Source organism: Schistosoma haematobium, chromosome 6 (genome assembly GCF_000699445.3).
Source record: "Schistosoma haematobium chromosome 6, whole genome shotgun sequence".
Taxonomy (NCBI): domain Eukaryota; kingdom Metazoa; phylum Platyhelminthes; class Trematoda; order Strigeidida; family Schistosomatidae; genus Schistosoma; species Schistosoma haematobium.
In genome coordinates this window covers 4,404,458-4,425,895 of record NC_067201.1, presented here as the reverse complement: position 1 = coordinate 4,425,895, position 21,438 = coordinate 4,404,458, and the positions used below count along the sequence as shown (strand labels likewise).

Genomic DNA, 21,438 nt, shown 5'->3' with positions numbered 1-21,438 from the left:
TGTAACCACAGAAAAGATTATTGTTGAAGATAAGCATCCAGTTGAGAGACAAGACATACAACACGTATATGTACGCTTTGTAATAGTATATTTAAATATATCAGATGGGTTTTGTGGATATCATAGTAATTTTAATGGTTAAGATCATGAGTTAGTTGAAGCTAGACCACCATTGAAAACCCGGAAGCACTACATGGCCGTTTCATCCTATTCTAGGACTCCACAATAGTGAGCACCCATGATCCCACCTCTCGAGATTCGAATCCATGATCTATCAGTCTCGCTCACGTGCACTTAACCACTAGACCACTGAGCCGGTTAACATCTAACAGCGTTAATCTCTAACTTCAATCAATCCATTGTGGTCTAGTTTCAATTGACTCATGAATTCAACTATTGAAATTACTAAAATCTCCACAAAACCCCCTTTCTGATAATAATCATTTAATAATTGACAAAATAAAGCGTAACCGACATCATCATCAACTTAAGTGTCATCATGAATTTTCTTTTGTTCTTCTAATGTTTATCACAATGATGAGAAACGATTGACAGGATATTCAATCTGTTTTGTGCAAAAAGACAAAAACCTACTTTAATGGCTGAATAATTTAATGATTAACAAAAATTAAAATCAGTTAAGCGTTAACAAAATATTTTTTGTAAAACGAAAAAGAGGAAAAAACAAAGTAGATCATATCCGCTAGTGAATAAAAAATTTGGGGGGGGAATTGTGAATTTAAAATGTTAATACATGAAATGAAAGAGAAAAGTTTGATGAGACTTTCTCTTGGTGATCGACTGGATTATGAAGACGTCAACATATAAGGGGGAACATGGGATACAGTGAATAGATAGGATGCAGCTTGACGATCGCTGGACTTCGCAGATGATCTGGCTTTTCTATCGCACACTCAGTAACAAATGTAAGAGAAGATGACCAGTGAAGAAACAGCCTTACCAGCAGTAGGTCTCAACATACATAAATGGGAAAGCAAGATTCTCTAATACAACACAGTATGCAACAATCCAATCACAATTGACCGAGAAGCTTTGAAAGATGCAAAAACCTTCACATATCTGGGCAGCATCATTGATGATGTAGATGTGAAGGCGCGAATCGGTAAAGTAAGAGCAGTATATCCACAACTGAAGAACATCTGGAACTCAAAACAACTGACAACCAATACCAAAGTCAGAATTTTCAAAACAAATATCAAGACAGTTCTACTGTATGTGGTGGAAACTTGGAGAACTACGAAAGCTATCATCCAGAAGACACAAGTGTTTATTAACAGTTGTCTATGCAAAATACTTCAGATTCGTTGGTCAGATACTATCAGGAACAACTTATTGTGGGAGAGAACAAACCAGATCCCAGCGGTAATATGATAATTTGATCTTCATCATCATATTCTTAATGACATGTTCACATTTATCGATTTTAAAGACCTCAGAAAATGTAATCCTAATTCAGCAAGAATTTATTTACAGACTTATTCATTTGTTATCTCAATTACATGTATTGTTACTAAGTCATTAACCTGTTTCTCTCCTGTTTTTGTAACTTTAAAATACCTCTGTTTAGGTTGAATATTCTAGCTACTATGTATAGATTTATGTACTCTCTATTTAGCCATAGTGTTTAAATGAGAGCTGAGTAATACTTTTCAGTTAAACTAGATTATATCCAGTTAGATTTGAACAAATGACTTCTAGATGAACTTTGTACTGATAATGTTGTGTAGAGAGAAACTAAAACTTTCACAAGTAAACAAGATAAATCAGATAAATAAAAATGTTAATGTCTAACTTCAACTAATCCACGAAATTGCGTCACCTTACACCATTGTCTTCGGTGAGCTGATATCTCACAATAAACCTAGTTGAACTCCAATAGACACAGGTTTCTTACTAGAACTCCAGGAAATGCGTCTTGAAGTCAGTCACCAGTGAGCAGATGATTATTATCAGAAGGGGTTTTGTGGAGATTTTAGTCATTTCAATAGTTGAAATCATGAGTCCATTGAAGCTAGACCAGCATGGTGGACGATGGCGCAATTTCGTGGATTATTTGAAGTCAGACATTAACGTCGTTGGATGCCGGCTCAGTGGTCTTAGTGGTTAGGCTGATAGGTCCTGGATTCGAATCTCGCGAGGTGGGATCGTGGATACGCACTACTGAGGAGTCCCACAATAGGACAAAACGGCCGTCTAATGCTTCCAGGTTTTCCATAATTGTCTAGCTTTAATTGACACATGATTTCAACTAAAGAAAGTGTACCAGAAGAATATCTTTTAAATTTCATATAAAGAGAACAAGTTGATATGTTGATATCCGTAACAAAGTTTTCCTAAATTTACAGTCCGAACAGTAAGCATTCCCTGTTGTTATTAATAAGTTAAGTTTAAGTATTTTCGAGTTATTCAAAAAGAATCCTATTCAATGTAAACGTATTAAAATGATCAAAATATTCTGGTTTAAGATATTTCTTACGATGATCAAATTATAAGTATGAACTTATTATTTATAGCAATCACTATAGGAATAGATTTAGAGATCGATTGGTAATGAGGCCAATATGCAAAAAAATGATGAATTAAAGTTATTTACAATTCTGATAGACATCATAAGTGGATAAATGTTAGATCAACATTGAAAACCTTGAAGTACTGGACAGTCATTTTGTCCTAGTATGGGACTCCACATGGAACTCGAACACAAAACCTTCAGTCGCATGCGCGTACGCTTAAACTGTAGACCACTGATATAAATAAAAATAATATATTTGTAATATCCCAATGAGTAGAAAATTGGATTTTCTGATATTTCGTGACTTAGTGTAAGTCACTTCTTCAGAGAATAAATAACCAAATTAAAATTAATTCAAGTTTAAATAGTACAAAGGAACAATGCAAGAATAATATTGGATCAGTCAAAAAGCAGGTCTGAACAAGTTGATATCATGTCATTTCTGTCAAGGTGATTCATAAGTGATATGTATGTAAATTTGTGTGTGTATGTACATGTGCATTGTTTAAGAATGAAAACTTGTGTGACCTTTATGGTAAGAAAGGATAGAGTTTAAATTTGTAATATGATAGTGTGAAATTGTAAATACGATCAGACTGAATGGTTAGGATAGATGGTCCAAGTAGGATGTATAGTAAGACCTTCCTTTCTATTGAGAGAAGTAGAATTAAGCATTATATGGAACGCCTCAGCTACCCTCCTTTCTTTGTAGTTGGAAAAGCCTTTTTGCAATATTTTGATATTTTTCAAATCGATTTGGTGGTTGTTGAAAATGGCATGAACTGCTATTACGGATTTAATTTGAAGTTGGTTCAATTCTACCGGATTGTTAGGAGGTTTCTTTGTGTACCTAGTATGTTCTTTGGCTCTAGTCACGATTTCGCGGGATGACTCTCCAATATAATAGGCATCACAATCGATACAACCTAATTTGTAGACGCAGTTCTGTGTGGACATGAAAGGGATTTTTTCTTTCAGGCGAACTAAAGTATTACGTAGTGTGTTCGTTGTTTTGTAATACACTTTAATTCTGTGATGTTTTAAGATTCTTTGGATTTCTTCTGTTGTGCCATGACGGTATGGTAGAACTACAGTACCAATCCATGGCATTTCATTCGAATCATTATTATAATGTAATAAACTGTTTTGTTTTAATATGCTTCTAATAATCTTCATAGGGAAATTATTAAATTGTAAGATGCTAATTATATTCATTTGTTCTTTTTGTTTGTCTTCCTCTGATGTGATGATCTTGTTAGCTCTTCTAAAAAGATTTAAGGCTAGCGAGATCTTAGCACTGAAAGGATGTGCTGAATGGAAGTCAATATAACGATTTGAATGCGTCGGCTTTCGGTAAATGGATAGGTTTAGACTTCCATTTGGATTTCTTTTTACTAAGCAATCCAAGAATGGTAGCTCACCATGTGCATTTTCATTTTCATTCGTGAATTTGATGTGCGATGAAAGTGTATTAATTCGTTTTGAAAAAGATCTTAGATGAGTCTTTTTTATAACAACAAATGTATCGTCTACATATCTAAGCCAAATTCGTGGTATAATGTTGTGGGCGAAGATATTTGATTCTATGTATGCCATAAAAAGGTTGGCTACAATCGGGGACACGGGGGATCCCATCGCTACACCGTTAGTTTGTCTGAATAAAATACCGTTAAAAGTAAATAGCGTTGAATTTAAGCAAAGTTTTAAGGATTTCATGATTAGACTGATGCTCAACGGACATCTGTCAGGAAGAGTATTGTCGTTCTCAAGTAAACCACTAATGAATTCTAAGCATTTATCAATGGGAACACTTGTGTATAAAGAAACGACATCAAAGCTTACCATGATTTCATTCTTCTCGATGATTAATCCGGATAATTTTGATTTAAAGTCATATGTGTCTTTAATTATATTATGTAAGTTGAGTTGTAGTGGTTTTAATATATTGCTTGAATATTTTGATAATGCATATGTTGGGGTGTTTGTGAAGTCTACCATCGGTCTTAGAGGAATATCTGGTTTATGAATTTTTGGTAAGCCATAAAACCGTGAGACATTACACGATTTGGGATACAACGCAAACCAAAGCGAGACCCCAGTGATTGGTTTTAGCTCATTCAGAAGTTGATTTGTTTCTAATTTGACTTTATTCTTAATCGTTAGAGAAGTTTTTGGATTGATCTTTTCATAAGGTCCTGTTGAGAGATGTTCAAGAGCTTTATTAATATAATCTGTTTTATTCATGATTACTGTTGTGTTGCCTTTGTCGGCTTTTGTGATGATAATCGTTTTGTCTTTTTTAAGTGAATTCAGAGCCTTCAATTCTTCTTTTGAAATGTTTGGGGTAATGTGTTTTTGTTTCGTCAGAATATGGGATGTCTTTTGACGTAGTAAATGCGACTCTTTTTTCGGTAGTTGTGCGATCATTGGTTCTATAATCGGAGCGATTTCAAGAGTGCCAAGTGGTTTTCTGTGTAAATTGAAGTTTAATCCCTTCTCTAGTAGAGTGATTTCGTGACTGTTTAAGTTTCTGTTGGAGAGATTATGAACTGTTCTTAGATCATTCAAATTGTATTTTATTGTTGATGTTTTCTTATCTTTCTTCTTTTCCTTGATGTTTTCGAATTTTTTAATTTCTCGGTGTTTCGAGGAATTTAAATAGTGGAGTTCTCTTTCTATAAACAGGTTGGATATCGTGGTTTGTAATTCGATCGGGATTAAAAGCTTCAGTAAATCATCAAGGTTTTTGATTCGTTCACGATATTTTTCTAGTAAATGTGTGCATTTGTGAATGCGTTCTCGTAAGAACATTCGAGACGCGTGTTGCGAAGTCTGGATAGATCTCCAGGACCGTTCTGGAGGTTTTATAACAAGAGATTTAGGGATGATGTTGTCTTGTAAACATCGTTTATTAAATATTCTGTGTTTGTATCAATTGCATTTACACTTGGATAATTTGATCCGGTTATTAATGAGTTTGTAGGTGTCATTACCAAGGTTTGATTTGATAATTTCGAAATATTGCAAAAAGGCTTTTCCAACTACAAAGAAAGGAGGGTAGCTGAGGCGTTCCATATAATGCTTAATTCTACTTCTCTCAATAGAAAGGAAGGTCTTACTATACATCCTACTTGGACCATCTATCCTAACCATTCAGTCTGATCGTATTTACAATTTCACACTATCATATTACAAATTTAAACTCTATCCTTTCTTACCATAAAGGTCACACAAGTTTTCATTCTTAAACAATGCACATGTACATACACACACAAATTTACATACATATCACTTATGAATCACCTTGACAGAAATGACATGATATCAACTTGTTCAGACCTGCTTTTTGACTGATCCAATATTATTCTTGCATTGTTCCTTTGTACTATTTAAACTTGAATTAATTTTAATTTGGTTATTTATTCTCTGAAGAAGTGACTTACACTAAGTCACGAAATATCAGAAAATCCAATTTTCTACTCATTGGGATATTACAAATATATTATTTTTATTTATAACAATCAACCCAATGCTCAATTTATTCGAAATTATCAAATCAAACCTTGGTAATGACACCTGTAGACCACTGAGCTGACATCAAACAGTGTTAATGTCTAAATTCATTCGATTTATGATCTTACGCAACCATTCATCCATTGTCTGGGGTCTATAACTATCCAGAGGTTAAGCGTTCGTTTGTGAGACCGAAGGTCCTGGATTTGAGTCCCACATGTGGGATCGTGGAAGAACACTGTTAAGGAGTCTTATCCTAGGATGAAACAGTCGTTCAATGCTTCCAAGTTTTTATTGATGATCTAACATAGATCTATTCACGATCTCAATCAACTCTCAACAATATCTACAACCCTATACTGTAAGCGAACAATTGTTTTCGATTAGATCATCATCAGACTTTATTCTAATATACATGAATATTTATAAGGAAATGTTAAACTAATCAAGTCAATTTAAGCCAATAATCAAAATGAAATAGATAACGTCACCATATAGAATAGGTAAAAGTACAAGTTGATAGTAGAAAGACATATGTGATGTAATCTCTATTTCATTGTGATCATTGACCTAAATTGCCTTGATTAGTTTAATATTTTCGTAATAAATATTCATGTATATTCGAGTAAGGCCTGATGGTGATCATTATTGAAAACAATTCTTCACTTACATGTGTTACTGTTCCAATTTTCACAATGGAAATCTTTGAAATTCAATTTGAATAAATCTCATATCTAACAAAAGATTATTCCAAATACTATTAGAATATGGGTTTTTGAAGATTGTAATGATTTAAGTAATTAAATTCATGAATGATTTTAAACTAGATCACTATGGGAAATCTAGAAACACTGGATACCGTTTGATACTAACTCAGTGATCTAAAGTTTAAACGTTCATATATAAGACGAAATATCCTAGATTTGAATCCCTCACATGAGATCGTGAATATGCACTATTGAATAGTCCCACATTAGAATGATACAGTTGTCTAGTGATTCCAGGTTTTCAATGGTGATCTAGATTTGATTGACTCATGAATTTCATATATATAAACTTCTTATTAAATCAAAAAAAGAGAAATTACTCAATTCCTAAGACAAGACATTAACAGAAATTAAAAAAAACTGGTTGAAATCATGAGTCAATTGAAGCTAGACCACCATGGAAAACTTGGAAGCACTGAACGGCCGTTTCCTCCTAGTATGGGACTCTTCAGCAGTGCGCATCCACGATCCCGTACCCCCCCACCTCGCGAACTTTCTAAAATCTCCACAAAATCCATTCTGATAAAGAAAAAACTTTTTTTTTTATTATTTAAATGGATCATAAATTAATCATTAATAGGTCATTCCATTTGTTCCTTAAATACTTTTTTTTGTTTTCTTAAAAGATTGTAATTTAATCTTTGAATATACATTAAAATTTTTCAAATCAGAAGTTCGTACTTGTGACCTTGACATAGATATACACTTTCTCACTTGGATACAAAATACACCAATCAGATAACTCGTAAAGAAAAAAAATATAAAAAAAGTGATGTTCGTTTATTTACTTTGCTTTTCTTTTCTTCTCTTTTCTTTTCTTTTCTTTTTTTAATTTTAATTATGGATATAGTTCAATTCACAAAAAGAAAAAAAATTTTTTTTCTGATTTTTTAAAAAAAAATTGTGAAAATAAATTTTATGATTTGACATTTTCACAGATAAATAGGACGATTGAGTATAAGAATAAATGGGGGGGGGGAAAACTAATCCTGATTTGGGTTGATAATATCAAATTAATTTTATACTTGGTTACATTCATTCAACCACAAAAATGAGTAGTTTTTTTATTTCAATAGTTGAAATCATGAGTCAGTTGAAGTTAGACCACGATGAAAAACCTGGAAGCCGGTTGGATGCTATCTCAGTGGTCTACTGGTTAAGCGTTCATGTGCCAGACTGATAGATCCTGGGTTCAAATCTCACAGGGAGCGGGATCGTGGATGAGCACTGTTGAGCAGTCCTGTAATGTCGGTTATTATGTTAAGCCTATATATATTTTATTTTAGCTTTCGGACAGCCCATTCTATTCATTCTACTCGAGTCACATTCTGACCTTGTTATTTATTCGCTTATCAATGTTGACTGTTTTCATATGAGTGTATAGGTGTGTGTACACTTCTTATCCCATTACTCATTACATGTCTGTAACTTAATTTTGTGTAACTATAAATATTGATTAACGCTTGGTTAAATAGGAATTGGCTTACTAGCCATCTCCACTCCGCGTCGTTTCTCTTCTCTTTATTCCATTCGCTCAATATACAAAATATATGTATTGACAAGTCCATTTTCGTTATTTCACTTATTTAATTCCGTTATTGACTAACGCGATTTAAGTCGATGATTATATACGAGGATAGGTGACATATATATTTCAATAACAATCATTCATACGATCAAATAAAAGTCAGAACTCGGACCATTAAAGTGGAGAACCCTTTCGACAATATCGTTCGCTCTAAACGACGACCAAAATAAAAGGGCTTCACAGTATCATACTAAGACGAAACGGTCATCCAGTACTACCACGTTCTCCATGGTTGTCTAGTTTCAATCGACTCATGATTTCAACTATTAAAATTTCTAAAAATCTTCACAAAACCCCTTCCGATATTTTTTTGTTTCATGAAATGGATTTTAAACGGTGAATGAAACCATAAACTTTTCTTTTTTTTCTCTTTTCTCTTTTTTCTTTCTTCTTGGTTTTTTTTTTGTTTTTTTTCAGTATAATATGATCATTTGAGTTTATAAAAAAAAATGAATTTTGACATTTTATTTTCTCTTTGAAAATAGGTCATATTGAATGAATGACTGCTACTTAAAATGAAAGAATTAAGATGAAATAAAAAGAAGAAGCAGAAGAAGAAGAAGAAGAAGAAGGAGAAACTAGTTAAGAATATGGTTGAATTAATTTAATTAAGTTAAGCTGTGAAGTCTTATATATTTGGATAAAATACTTATCCAATACTTTCACAGATTTTTCTAAGGTGCTCTAAATGAAATCCAATCATGAATTTAATCCATTTCCATCAGTTCTTATTTTGATATTAATTAAGTTTGTTTTAGATTTAGATACTACTTATTTAGTAGTTGATTGTATTACTATATATCATGAATACTTAAGAAAGTTGGTAAGTTCATCGGATTTTAATTAAAAGTTGTTTTTTGTTTGTTTTTCAAAATGTTTGAAGAGTATTTGGACAAAACTCTAATCTAATCTAAAAAGGTTGATAGATATAAATTCTAGTAACGGTGATGAATGAATGAATGAATGAATGAATAGCTATTTGTTTAACATATAAACTATATTATATTATGGATAGTAGCTAATAGTGAAATCCATGGACATGCGTTTTGTCCGATGTAGGACTCATCAGTTGGATGTACCTCAGAGTTGATGTTCACTGTGAGGCTCGAACCCAATACCGTTCGCTTCAAACACTTCACTATCTATCTTTGCTTATAATACTTGTGAATTAAGACAATATCGAAGCAATCGGAATAGGACGTACATATACATATAATAGACTGATCAGTTGCAGTTCTAAACATCAATGGGAAGTTTCAAGTAAACAATACCATGTGAATGAATATGTATTGTTTTACTATTTAATAATTATACAATAAAAATATATGTATAGTATTAGTCCATAAATGGATCCCAACAGTTACCATCCACTATTCTCATCGGGATAATATATATATGAATATGGGAAAAAATAGTTATCCTTGAAATGAATGAATTTAATTTTTTAAAAATGTAAAAAAAAATTCATCATTTTTACATTACGGACTAACTTTGATTAGATAACAACCAAAAACAAACTTCAAAGCTTAACAATCTATAAAACTCTCCTCTCCCTACCACTTTCAATGATCCCGTGGGGTGCGGGATCGTGGATGCGCACTGCTGAGGAGTCCCATACTAGGACGAAACGGCCTTCCAGTGCTTCCAGATTTTCCATGGTGGGCTAGCTTCAACTGACTCATGATTTCAATCTGTGAAAATTTCTAAAATCTCCACAAACCCCTTCTGATAAAAAAAAATATGTGCCAAAGACATTTACAGCCTATTTAAACAATGTATGACAATGAACTCAAAAATGTGTCTTATTATCATCATCATAATTAATTCTTGTGTACTTTTGTTGCCGTATATCTGACTCCTCTATTTGATCGTATGATTGATTGCCACTGAGATAAACATGTGGCTAATCCTCGTACATAATTATCGACTTAACTCAAGTCAGTAAATAACGGAATTAAAATAAGTCACATACGAGAATAAAGTCTTGAATATGTGTATTTCATACAACCGTTGATCTGAACAAACAATCAAAGAAACGGAACTTAAGAAGCGAAGAGGAATAGGAGAATCAAAACAAAATGACACCCAATGGAGAAGGTAAGTGAGCCAACTCAGTTTAACCAAATATGACTCAATATTTATAGTCAGACAATAGTAAGTTTCTGATATCTGATGAGTAAGTTAAAAAATGCACATACGCTTATGTAAAACAGTCAAAGTTGATGAGCAACTAAGTAACAGGGTAAAATGTAACTCAAGAAAACTGAATAGATTGATCTGTCCATAAACTAGAACAATGATGTGAACTTGACATATGGTCAGTCACTACAGTACATTTATTTGAGAAAATCAATTAAACTAAAAGAAGGAATGGATAAATAAAATCTTTTTTTGCAACTCATCAATTATAAACCCTACTAATATGGTGACAACCGTCACGCTGTTTCCAAGTTCCATCTTAGATAATCATTACATATTGAAAAATAATTCAAACTATAAGATTTCTGGACTAAAATTTGTAGGGTGGCGAGACTATAATTTACGGACGAACCAATTATGTATAAGATAATAGGTCTTGGATTTTGGCGCGAAATTCACTAATCCATTTAGCTTAATAGAGTTTTGACATTATAGCTTATGTCAGTTAGTGATGAAAATCCTAAATATAATTTCTAACCGTCAATTTTTAATCGAAATTCGAAGTCCTCACACAGATTTATAACCCTCATTTAGTCCTATTTATTAAGTGAACAATATCAAGGTCAGTCGAGCGTCGCCCAAAGGTCGTTCATAAATTATAGTCTCACCTGTATGGTTTTTTTATACAATAAACTTTAATTGTAACATTATTAATCATATAAACAAATGCAACGACTTTTGGTGGAGTTTTGTTCTTTGAGCTGGATAGTTTTTGGTCGTGAAGTTTTCATCGTTCTTCGGAACGACATCATCAGCACAAACTTCAAGTAGAAGTGAAGTGTCAACAAGAACTAATCAATATCAAGGTCTACAGAACAAGTTGTGAGATATATGTGGAGAAATTTGAACACTTCACTTCTACCTGAACTTTGTGCTGATGATGGCGTTCAGAAGAGAACGATGAAAACTCGACGACCAAACCATTCAGCTCAGAGAACGAAACTCCATCAAAATCATCCACCTGAGCTACAAATCTTCTCCACTGCTTCATAGCTAAAATAGATTAGCTTCACCGGTCTCGGTTTCTCACTGAAACTGAGAATTACCACTAGAATCGAGTCAGTGACGTGCACATGATAATTATCAGTAAAGGATTGTGAAAATTGTTTAGTTTCTTTGAGATTTTGAACCGATCAGTGTTAGACGACCATTTTGTCAGAGTAAAGATTGTGGAATGTTTAAATTGGTTTAAACACTAATTAATAACTGCTGTCACATGTTTTTAGTCACATAGCTAACAGTCCCAGTGATTTCACACTCCTTGTTCTACGTTCTGATATAGTATGGTTAGGGGCAGTCGAAACTAGGTTTTATGCTAGATGAGACTCTATATTAAAACCCATCCATAGTCTTGTGTTAACAAAAGCTTCTTGTGAGATTTCAAGTCTCGCTACCCAACTTAACATCTCAGGCCGTTACCGTATTGTTATTCGAATCACAGAAAAGATCATCTGTCGGACTCGATAATGGCATATTATATAACCTAACTAATACAATCGAGTCAACTCATTGACTGCCGCTCGAATAGATAACTGTGAAACTGAATGACAAGGGTTCAAATCTCTCCATTTGGCATGAAACTTGTCCCTGAAGTTGTTTATCGACTGCTTTGAATTCATTCTAAGTTTTAGCAAAGAGGCATGTTTTAAAGGGATTGTTGAACAAATCAAAAGTGTATCTTACAATACTTAAACATTCTGTTGAAAAGTAACAGAACGACTGGCTACATATAATTATTTATTAGTAGAGATCCATATCATAACATATAAAGAAAATCTAGAGTACTGCATTTAAGTAGAAAACTTACATAAAAATGAGACATTTGAGATGTTTGATGCTGACTAAACAATCGTGAATCGATCCATTTCTGTAGATTATGAACTGTTATCTGACACTAAACCAAATGATGTAGATCAGCATTTGGGTTCATGTAGAACGACCCTTGATGTATTAGTTAAAGGCCTATTATTATCGCCTTCGATAAATATGAGTTATTGAATTTACATTAAAACATTGGCAAACCTACTGAATACTAACTTTTTCACTGAGTCATCAACAACTAGCGGTCTCTTTATTAATCCATAATGAAATCTAGATGAAGCAGGAGAACATAATCATTATGACCTAAACAAGACTTATAACTTACTCTTTCTATTAATCAAAGCTGTAAAATACTCACCAGTTTAAAATTATCAGCAATAATACATAACCATCATATTTCCTCTTTCAAACACTAACCTTAATAAATCCAGTAAAGAATCCAATGTTTCAGGTCTACGTTCCTCTATTGTTCCTTCGCCTATTTCATCTTTAATTGATGTATCACCTGGATGTATGCATAAAACTAGACCAATACCAAGTATAACTGCAAGCATTGTAGTTACTACATAATAAATCAATGCATATGAGCCAATTTTTCCGCTTGATTTTGGATCTAAACCAGCAAGTCCTGAATAAAAACAAGACAAATTCACAATATTAATAATAATGTTCATCAAAATTTATGTGTTGCCTTTGTAACTTCTCTCTCTTTCGCCATATACACATATATCTTCTCTGTCTCGGTTTCAACAACTATTTATTTTCAGTATGGGGTTGTGGAAATTGCTGAAATATTGATTGAGACCATGAACCGATCAATGTTAGACCACCATTAAAAACCTGGAGGCATCGGACAGCCGTTTCGTCCTAATATGGTTGCCCAATTTCGTGAATGTGTTGAAGTTAGACACTAACACCATTGAATGCCAACTCATTGGTCTGTAGGTTAAGCATTCTCACGCGAGACCGAAAGTCCTGAGTTCGAGTCCCAGGGGTGAGATCGTGGATGCACACCGTTGAGGAGATCTATATTAAGAAGAAACAGCCACCCAATGCTTCGACTTTCTAAATGGTGTTATAGCATTAATCAACTCATTATCTTAATCAATAATTATATATTTATATAAAAATTAGAGTATAGAAAGCATGTTAACTGGTGTTCCATAAAATCGAAAGTAGAAAATCTGAGGTTCAAGAACTTAGTTCTATTAATGGCTGCACCAGGATGTGGTTGAAGTAGGATATTTCCTAAGGACAATTATTTTCTCTATCAGTACTATATTCTTACAAAATTGAAGGAAAGTTATGTATAAACCGCTCTAAAATTAGTACACAGCATTTTAACAACGATATCAAAAGGATGATGGAAGATTTGGAAATTCGTCAACAAACAATAAAGAATAGATCATATGTGAACGGTTTCAAGTTTTAACAGTTCAGTGGTCATATGAATATGATTCCTATAACTAAACTAACAGTTTTTAGATTCTTCAAAAATAATCCTTCTATTATTTACACAATCTGATTATATACTTAGACTATACAATATTAAAGCCAACTGAATTGATACTGATTGTTTTAAGCATTTTCTTATCTAAAAGTATTCTACTCTAATGCTTATCAGTCAGTCAGTCAGTAACAACGTAGAACTTCGTACGTACGTACATCAGTTCGAGTTGCCACACCACATTAGCACAGAGATGCAGTTGTCAATTCAAATCCCGTAGTGGTAGAGGTAATAAGAGTATAAGCAGTAATCAGAAACATTAGGGTTTGAAGATGTTTTTCAAAGAGTATAATCCAGTGAAATAAATTTCCAAAGAGAAAAAAAGGGACGTGGAGAATTCAGAAGGTTACAATTTGGGAGAACACAAAGAGTGGATGCACCTGTGCCATTGCAAACGATTTTGAGCCATGTCATTCAAGGTCTTCAATCATCGGTTGTTATCATCTCGCGGTCCCCAACCAGGTAGTCTAATAGTTATCAATTAATTCTTATACGGTCTGAAATTCATTCGACAGGGATTTTAAAATCAAAACAGCATCTCATACACTTACATCCTTAGTGATTGTTCTTTTTGTTGTTTATTGTTTTAATTGTATTTATTTCTGGCTAACAGATATGAAAAGACTGAATAATAACTGGGAAGAGCTGGAAAATACTGCCCAGGAAAGAGTTGGATGAACAGTGTTGTTGGACGGCCTATGCTCCTCCACAAGGAGTAATAGGTGTAAGTAAGTAGTAGTCTTAATTGTATTATTTTAAGAAATATGATTATGTTCTTAATAGAAATGTATTCACGAATGGTCAGATTAGTTTATGTCTAAATCATATATACGATTCATACATAGTTATGATATGATTATGTTAAGAGTTAACTTTACATAATAATAACATTGTATTGTCACTGATTTATAATTTTAATGAAATCTTTTTCGAAACCATTAAGATTCATTAATGACAACTATCTAGGTTTAATAAGTTAAGTGGGAAAAGTGATTTTGTTTTTAAGTGAACAGTACAGAGTCCGAGTCCCGGCACAAGCAACTCTAAGATGCTGGCACATCCAATTGACGAGTTCCAAACGCGACGAAACGCGCGTCTTACATTTTACTGTCAGTGACTATCCACCTCTTCCTATAAAGGACTGAGTATTTTGCATAGTTCTGCTTTCACATCCTATCCTCTTTATCATTTGTTTGGGAATAAATAAAACTTGTCTTTTGTAATTCTAAGTAATCCTAACATCATGCAAATCATTTTCCGGGGTAGTTAGCTTATGTTACATTTTTACGGAATCCGGCCAACAGTTTTAAGCTGACTAACTTTGTTTTATCTAGCTCGGCAATGAAACATAATTTTATCTAGAATTTTAACTGATTTACAACCCCACCATTACAACAAACCATTGTATAGCATATCATTTACATTCCAATGACTTAGTCAATAAGATTCACTTCATTGATATATAGTCGTCATGACATCTATCATATGCTTAGTTAACGGTAGGAAAATAACGTTAAATCCTAGTGTTACTCGTTAACATGCTACCAAACGAAACGACGTGATAACTACTGATGTGATCAAATACTTTAAATGTTAAGTATATTTGATTCACAATAGACAACAAAACAAAAACTAATTATATTTGTGAACCATACCCACATTGACATTTTAATGTAACACTGAGAACTACTGAATATCAAGAACCCTGAAAGATCAAATTTACTGAAGGTTTGACTTACATTTTGCAGTTCATTTCTAATTCAACATAGAATCGAATTTCATTTTCAAATGTCAGTAGAAACTCAATTACTTTCACACATTTTTATATAAAACCACTTAATATAGTAAAGGGTTCTTCAACGATATTTAACCATCTCAGATAAAAATTTCACAACGCATATCTTAATGTATTTATGAATTAAAACCAAATAGAACTTCACTTGGTTTTGTTTGTTTGAATCTTCTCATTGGTATTTAGGACTGTCATTGATCAGTCTCTTATTGGCATATATGTATCCTGTGAGTATTGTCTTGATATTGCCTTAATTCACAAGCATTCTATGCAAAAATCGATAGTGGCTACCAGTGGAATACAAGAGGCGCGTTTCATTCTATCTAGGACTCGTCAGCTGGATGTACTTGATGTTCACCCTGGGACTCGAACTCAGCACTGTTCGTCTCAAACATCATCGCATTATTCACTTAACTACTGATTTTTTTTCAGTTTAAACCTTCACTTAAGCTTCTATACTCATTATCAATTAGTTTGTGATTAAATTAATTTGTAAATGAATTAATTTTGTACATAGTAACTAAGTGAATAGTAAAACTAACGTTACATGTTCAATGTCATTTATTCAGCTGTTGTTTTTTTCTAATGGTGTATCAATTACTTAGAGTTATATTTCTTACAAATATGCCTTGAATAATGTAACATTTTGTATATTAATTCTTTATGTATACAAACATAGTAAGAAATAACGATGATATATGCTAGCGACTTCAATAAAAAAACAAATGGAGAACATTTTATCCCTAGATAATTGAGTTTATCTATACATTCCTATGTCTGTCAGAAGGGGTTTTGTGGAGATTTTAGAAATTTCACTGATTGAAATCATGAGTCAATTGAAGCTAGACCACCATGGAAAATCTGGAAGCACTGGACGGCCATTTTGTCCTAGTATGGGACTCTTCAGCAGTGCGCATCCACGATCCCGTACCCTGCGAGATTCGAACCTCGGACCTATCAGTTTCGCGCCAGGCGACATAGGAACAAAAATCTAGCCAATGGAAGATACAATCAAAACAAAAAAAGTAAACAATAACAGGTTGAATGTCAACCATAACCAATCAATATCGAGGTCTATAGGACAAGTTGTGAACCATATGTGGAGAAATTTGAACATTCCACTTCTACTTAAAGTTTGTACTGATGATATCGTTCAGAAGAGAACGATTAAAATTCTACGACCAAATTATCCAGCTCAGAGAACAAAAACTTCGTAAAAATCATCTACCTGAGCTACAAATCTTCTTCATTGATGATTGAGTTATCTCATGGATTAATTGGTTAATTTATCAATGATCTACTAAGTAAAAATCGATATCCATCAAATCTGCTAATCAAAAATTATGACTACGATCAGATTGAATGTGAAATCACTGAGTGTATCGAGAAAAACTCCATTCATGAATTTATAATCCATAGGTGTATATCTAATGAAATAATGGCATAACGCATAGCATAGCTCACACAACAAACACTTAATGCAACAAGATCATGTTATTGTTTCTTAGGTCAGTTCAAATACGACTGTTGAGACTATTATGTTGGCCTTACAGCTAGAAAATATTTTATCCTAGTTCTGAGCTTCATATTTATTTGCAAAAATGGGTGGTGGCTAGCAGTGGAATCCCGGACGCGCGTTTCGTCCTATATTGGACTCGTCAGCTGGATGCACCTGCATCTTGAAGATCCTATCTAAGTGAATTTAAACTTCATCCAATTGCACAAGCAAGTGGCTACCAGGACTCAGTAGCTAAGTGGATAACGTGACAGCATTTAAAGCGAACGGTACTGGGTTCGAGTGCCAGAGTGAACATCAACTCTGAGATGCAGGTACACCCAGCTGACGAGTCCCAAACAGGATGAGACGCGCTTCCATGTATTCCACCGCTAGCCACTATTCATCTTTGCTTATAATGCTTGTGAACTAAAGTAATATCAAGGTAATACGTACAGTATGCACGTATATCAATAAGAGAGTGCAGTCCTAAACATCGATGAGAAGATTCAAACAATCAATACTAAGTGCATTCATATTCATTTGTTTGACCATGGAACAAAAAAAACAGAGATTTTCGTTCGAACCCGTTCAGTTGATGTTGGTTACTTACATCATAACTAATTCAGCTTTCAGAGACATTCATAGAATTCTGTAGAAATTGTGCTAAGTTCCTAGAATCTATCTTTTACATAAAACAAAAGCCATAGATTTACACACCAAAAAGTTTGACATTTGTGTACAGAATAGTTTATATGGACCCTTTTCTTAATATTACCTTATCCTTCTACTTAGCAACACTTAACTTCCTCAAAAACTTCATTACTTCTTTTAGTTTTAATCACAAATTCCAGTTCTACGCAACCTTTCTATTATAGTCTGATTACCTGATTTTCCTTTGCACCCCTATTTGATTATTATTATTATTATTATTATTATTATTTATGATTCATATTACATATAATACTCAACATTTTTATTGACTTACTTAGTATCGGGTTTATGCAATCTGTATCCTCATTCTTACTTAAGTAGTTGTTACAACAAACCAGTTATGTCACTTTGTCTAAAGAATTAATTTCGCATTTATTGAGCTACTAATTGATTATTTTTTTTGGGGGGGGAGTATGAAGATATACACCATATACTATTTGATATTGATGTCATATCAACGTAGAGCCATGTGGTGGAACAGACTAAAAAGAAACGTTTCTTTGCCCAAGTTGTATACCTGACTGGACTAAATCGCAGATAGCGGACATAGCGAAATAAAATGAATTTAGTTATTCCATGAAGTCTCGTGGTTTGCTCACAACTTGGAGGCGATAATAATAATTATTTACAATCAATATTCATACTGTATATTATGTTAACAAAGATTAGTAGAATAAAGACAAGAAATTTAGGAGAATTCTTAAATGGTAAAGTGGATAAAGATTTATGTGTTACTGAATGTGAAATGGAAGCAGACATAAAAAGGATGAATAACAACTAGGAAGAGCTGGAAGGGAGTGCCTAGGACAGGGTTGGATGGAGAGTGCTGGTGGGCGGCCTATGCTTCTCCACGAAGAGTAACAGGCGTAAGTAAGTAAATAAGTAGGAATGTGAAAACTATAGAAGAAGCATTTTTTTTAACAAATGGGGACTTGTCTTGAATGAATGGAAATCAACACCAGGATTCGTAACAACAACCATAAAGGTAAGTAAATTAATAGACCAAAGTTATGAAAGCTCAAACATGACGTAATAACCTAAGAAAGGAATTTGTTATTGAGAATTTGAAATAAGATTATATGTAATTGAACAATAAAAAGTAGAGATTACCATGTTGTGGATAGTATTATTGTAATGAACGAGAATATACAGTCCCTACTGTCTGTTCAATACTTCATTTGCGAATCCTTCAACAAATATCTCACAATTCATCGTTCCTTTATTACCATAACAATTATTCTCTGTTCCCGTTCTTTTGCCAACCTTCTACTACCAGACATTCCACTTCTGGCTGGTGTTATATACTACTTATAACAACATAAGTAGCATATATCACACTATGTCAAGCCCACATAGGTTATTCTAGCTTCTGGATAGACCAATTTATCCATTCTTCTTAAGTCACATTTCGAACTTGTCAATTATTCGCTTAATAATCCTGACTATTTTTGTATGATCGTATCTGTTAATTGTTCACCCTATTGATTATGTGTCTGTAACTTATTTTTGTCTTAATATGAATATCGAGTCACGCCTGAATAAATCGAGTTGACTCACTAACCCTCGGTGAGCGTCACTTTGTTTCGTTTCGCTTCGCTTCCTTCACTTTGTTTCTCTGATTGTCTGTGTGGATAAATGAATGTATGAAATATACGTATTCTATTATTCTCTAACGCGAATTAAGTCGATATTTATATACACAGATTGGCGGTATATATACTTCAATAAAAATCATCATATGATATACCTGGAGTCAAATACTGGGCCACTAAAACCGGGCTGTTAAGAAATCTATAACTCTATCGTTATGGATTTGTTTGTGTTGTTTCACTTTTTTTTGTTGCTACGGCCATGGTATAACCCAAGAAATTCAAAGTTGTTTTAGAGGTATTGATTATTTTGAACAACTTTAAAACATCAATTTTGTGTTTACTATCAAACAGATGATAAGTGATAGCATTATCGAAAATACATTGAACATTATGGAATATGCTCCAAAATGAATGAAAATCCCTATTTTCTGTCATGTCAGTCAGCTACAACGTACGACCAAACACATATATGCATCGGTTCAAGTTGCTGTACCTCATTAACACAACAAGATCAACACCGGATTCATAAAAGTAGTTAATTCAGATGTGGTAATATATAAAAGAAAGATTTTGTATAAGGAATAAAGAATTGTACAGGAAGAAAGAATTAGTTCGTAGAAAGAAAGATATGAAGCGATTTTAATCTCTTAGTTTAAGGGAAGACAGAGAGTGTATACACCTACACCATTGTGATCGATTCTAAAACATGTCGCCCACAGTCTCCAGCCATTGGTTACGATAGTCACGCGAACCCCAACCAAGTAGTCTACATCTCCCAACATAACTTTTATGTCAATGTAAATGATTTAGTACGAATATAAAAACCGGTAAATACAATTGGAGATAACATAAAGTGGGAATTTGTTTGTTTTAACGAAATTAGTAATAAAGAGGTTAGATATGTCCATTGATATAATCCAGCACTATTCATATCTATTCATGTATTCAATGATCACTTTCTTTCTGTTCCGTTAATTAACCAATCAAATTAGAGAAAAATAGTTTACATTATATAAATCTGTAATATTCTATCATTGAATAGATTTCAATTCTGTCCGATTCAATTCATAACATTGGGAACATACATATGACACATACAAACACAAATAATCAATGATAATCAGCAAATAGTTCTGATTTGATTGTATCATTTTAGTTCCGAAAAAAAAACAAAAAAATCATCAACTTTAAAGATGATCAACAGTTAAAAATAGCAGGAAAATAGCACAAAATATGCACTAATTCAAATGTCTTAATCTTTTAGTATTTTAAATGTAACAAAAATATATGATCTAATAAAAAGAATGAATTGTTACGTAATAATTAAAGGATTCATTAATGCTATTTTGCATTGGTTTTTATACTTTATCATTCAATATATTTAAGCTTTTCAATGGTTAAGATCATGAGTCAGTTGAAGCTAGATCACCATGGAAAACCTGGAAGCACTGGACGGCAGTTTCATCATATTGTGGGATTCCTAAGCAATGCGTATCCACGACCTCACTCCCGCGAGACTCGAGCCCAGAACTTACTGGTTTCGTGCGCGAGCACTTAACCATTAGACCACTGAGCCGGCCGACATCTAACAGTTTTAATGTCTAACTTCAACTAATCTACGAAATTGAGCGACACATCCACTATTGTATTCAGTGAATTATTGTATCACAACAGACCCCATTGAACTCCACTGCTCACTACTTCTCACTAGAACTCACTAGAACTGAGGAGTCCCACAATAGGACGAAACGGCCGTCCAGTGCTTCCAGGTTTTCCATGGTGGTCTAGCTTCAACTGACTCATGATCTTAACCATTAAAATTACTATAATATCCACAAAACTCATCTGATATTTAAGCTTGTTGATCAAAGTATTCTGTATACTGATAATCATAAATTTAATAATGACATTAGTGAT

At 33.3% G+C, this 21,438-nt stretch overlaps 1 protein-coding gene across 1 annotated transcript in view; it reads right to left on the bottom strand.

Moving 5' to 3' along the window:
* The window catches only part of SLC1A2 (Excitatory amino acid transporter 2), a 93,978-nt gene that overhangs the window by 25,758 nt on the left and 46,782 nt on the right, over nt 1-21,438 (bottom strand). Inside the window, exon 4 of the mRNA XM_051216718.1 lies at nt 12,839-13,049. Within this exon, the coding sequence (XP_051065314.1) occupies nt 12,839-13,049 (211 nt within the window). The remainder of the gene's footprint in view (nt 1-12,838; nt 13,050-21,438) is intronic.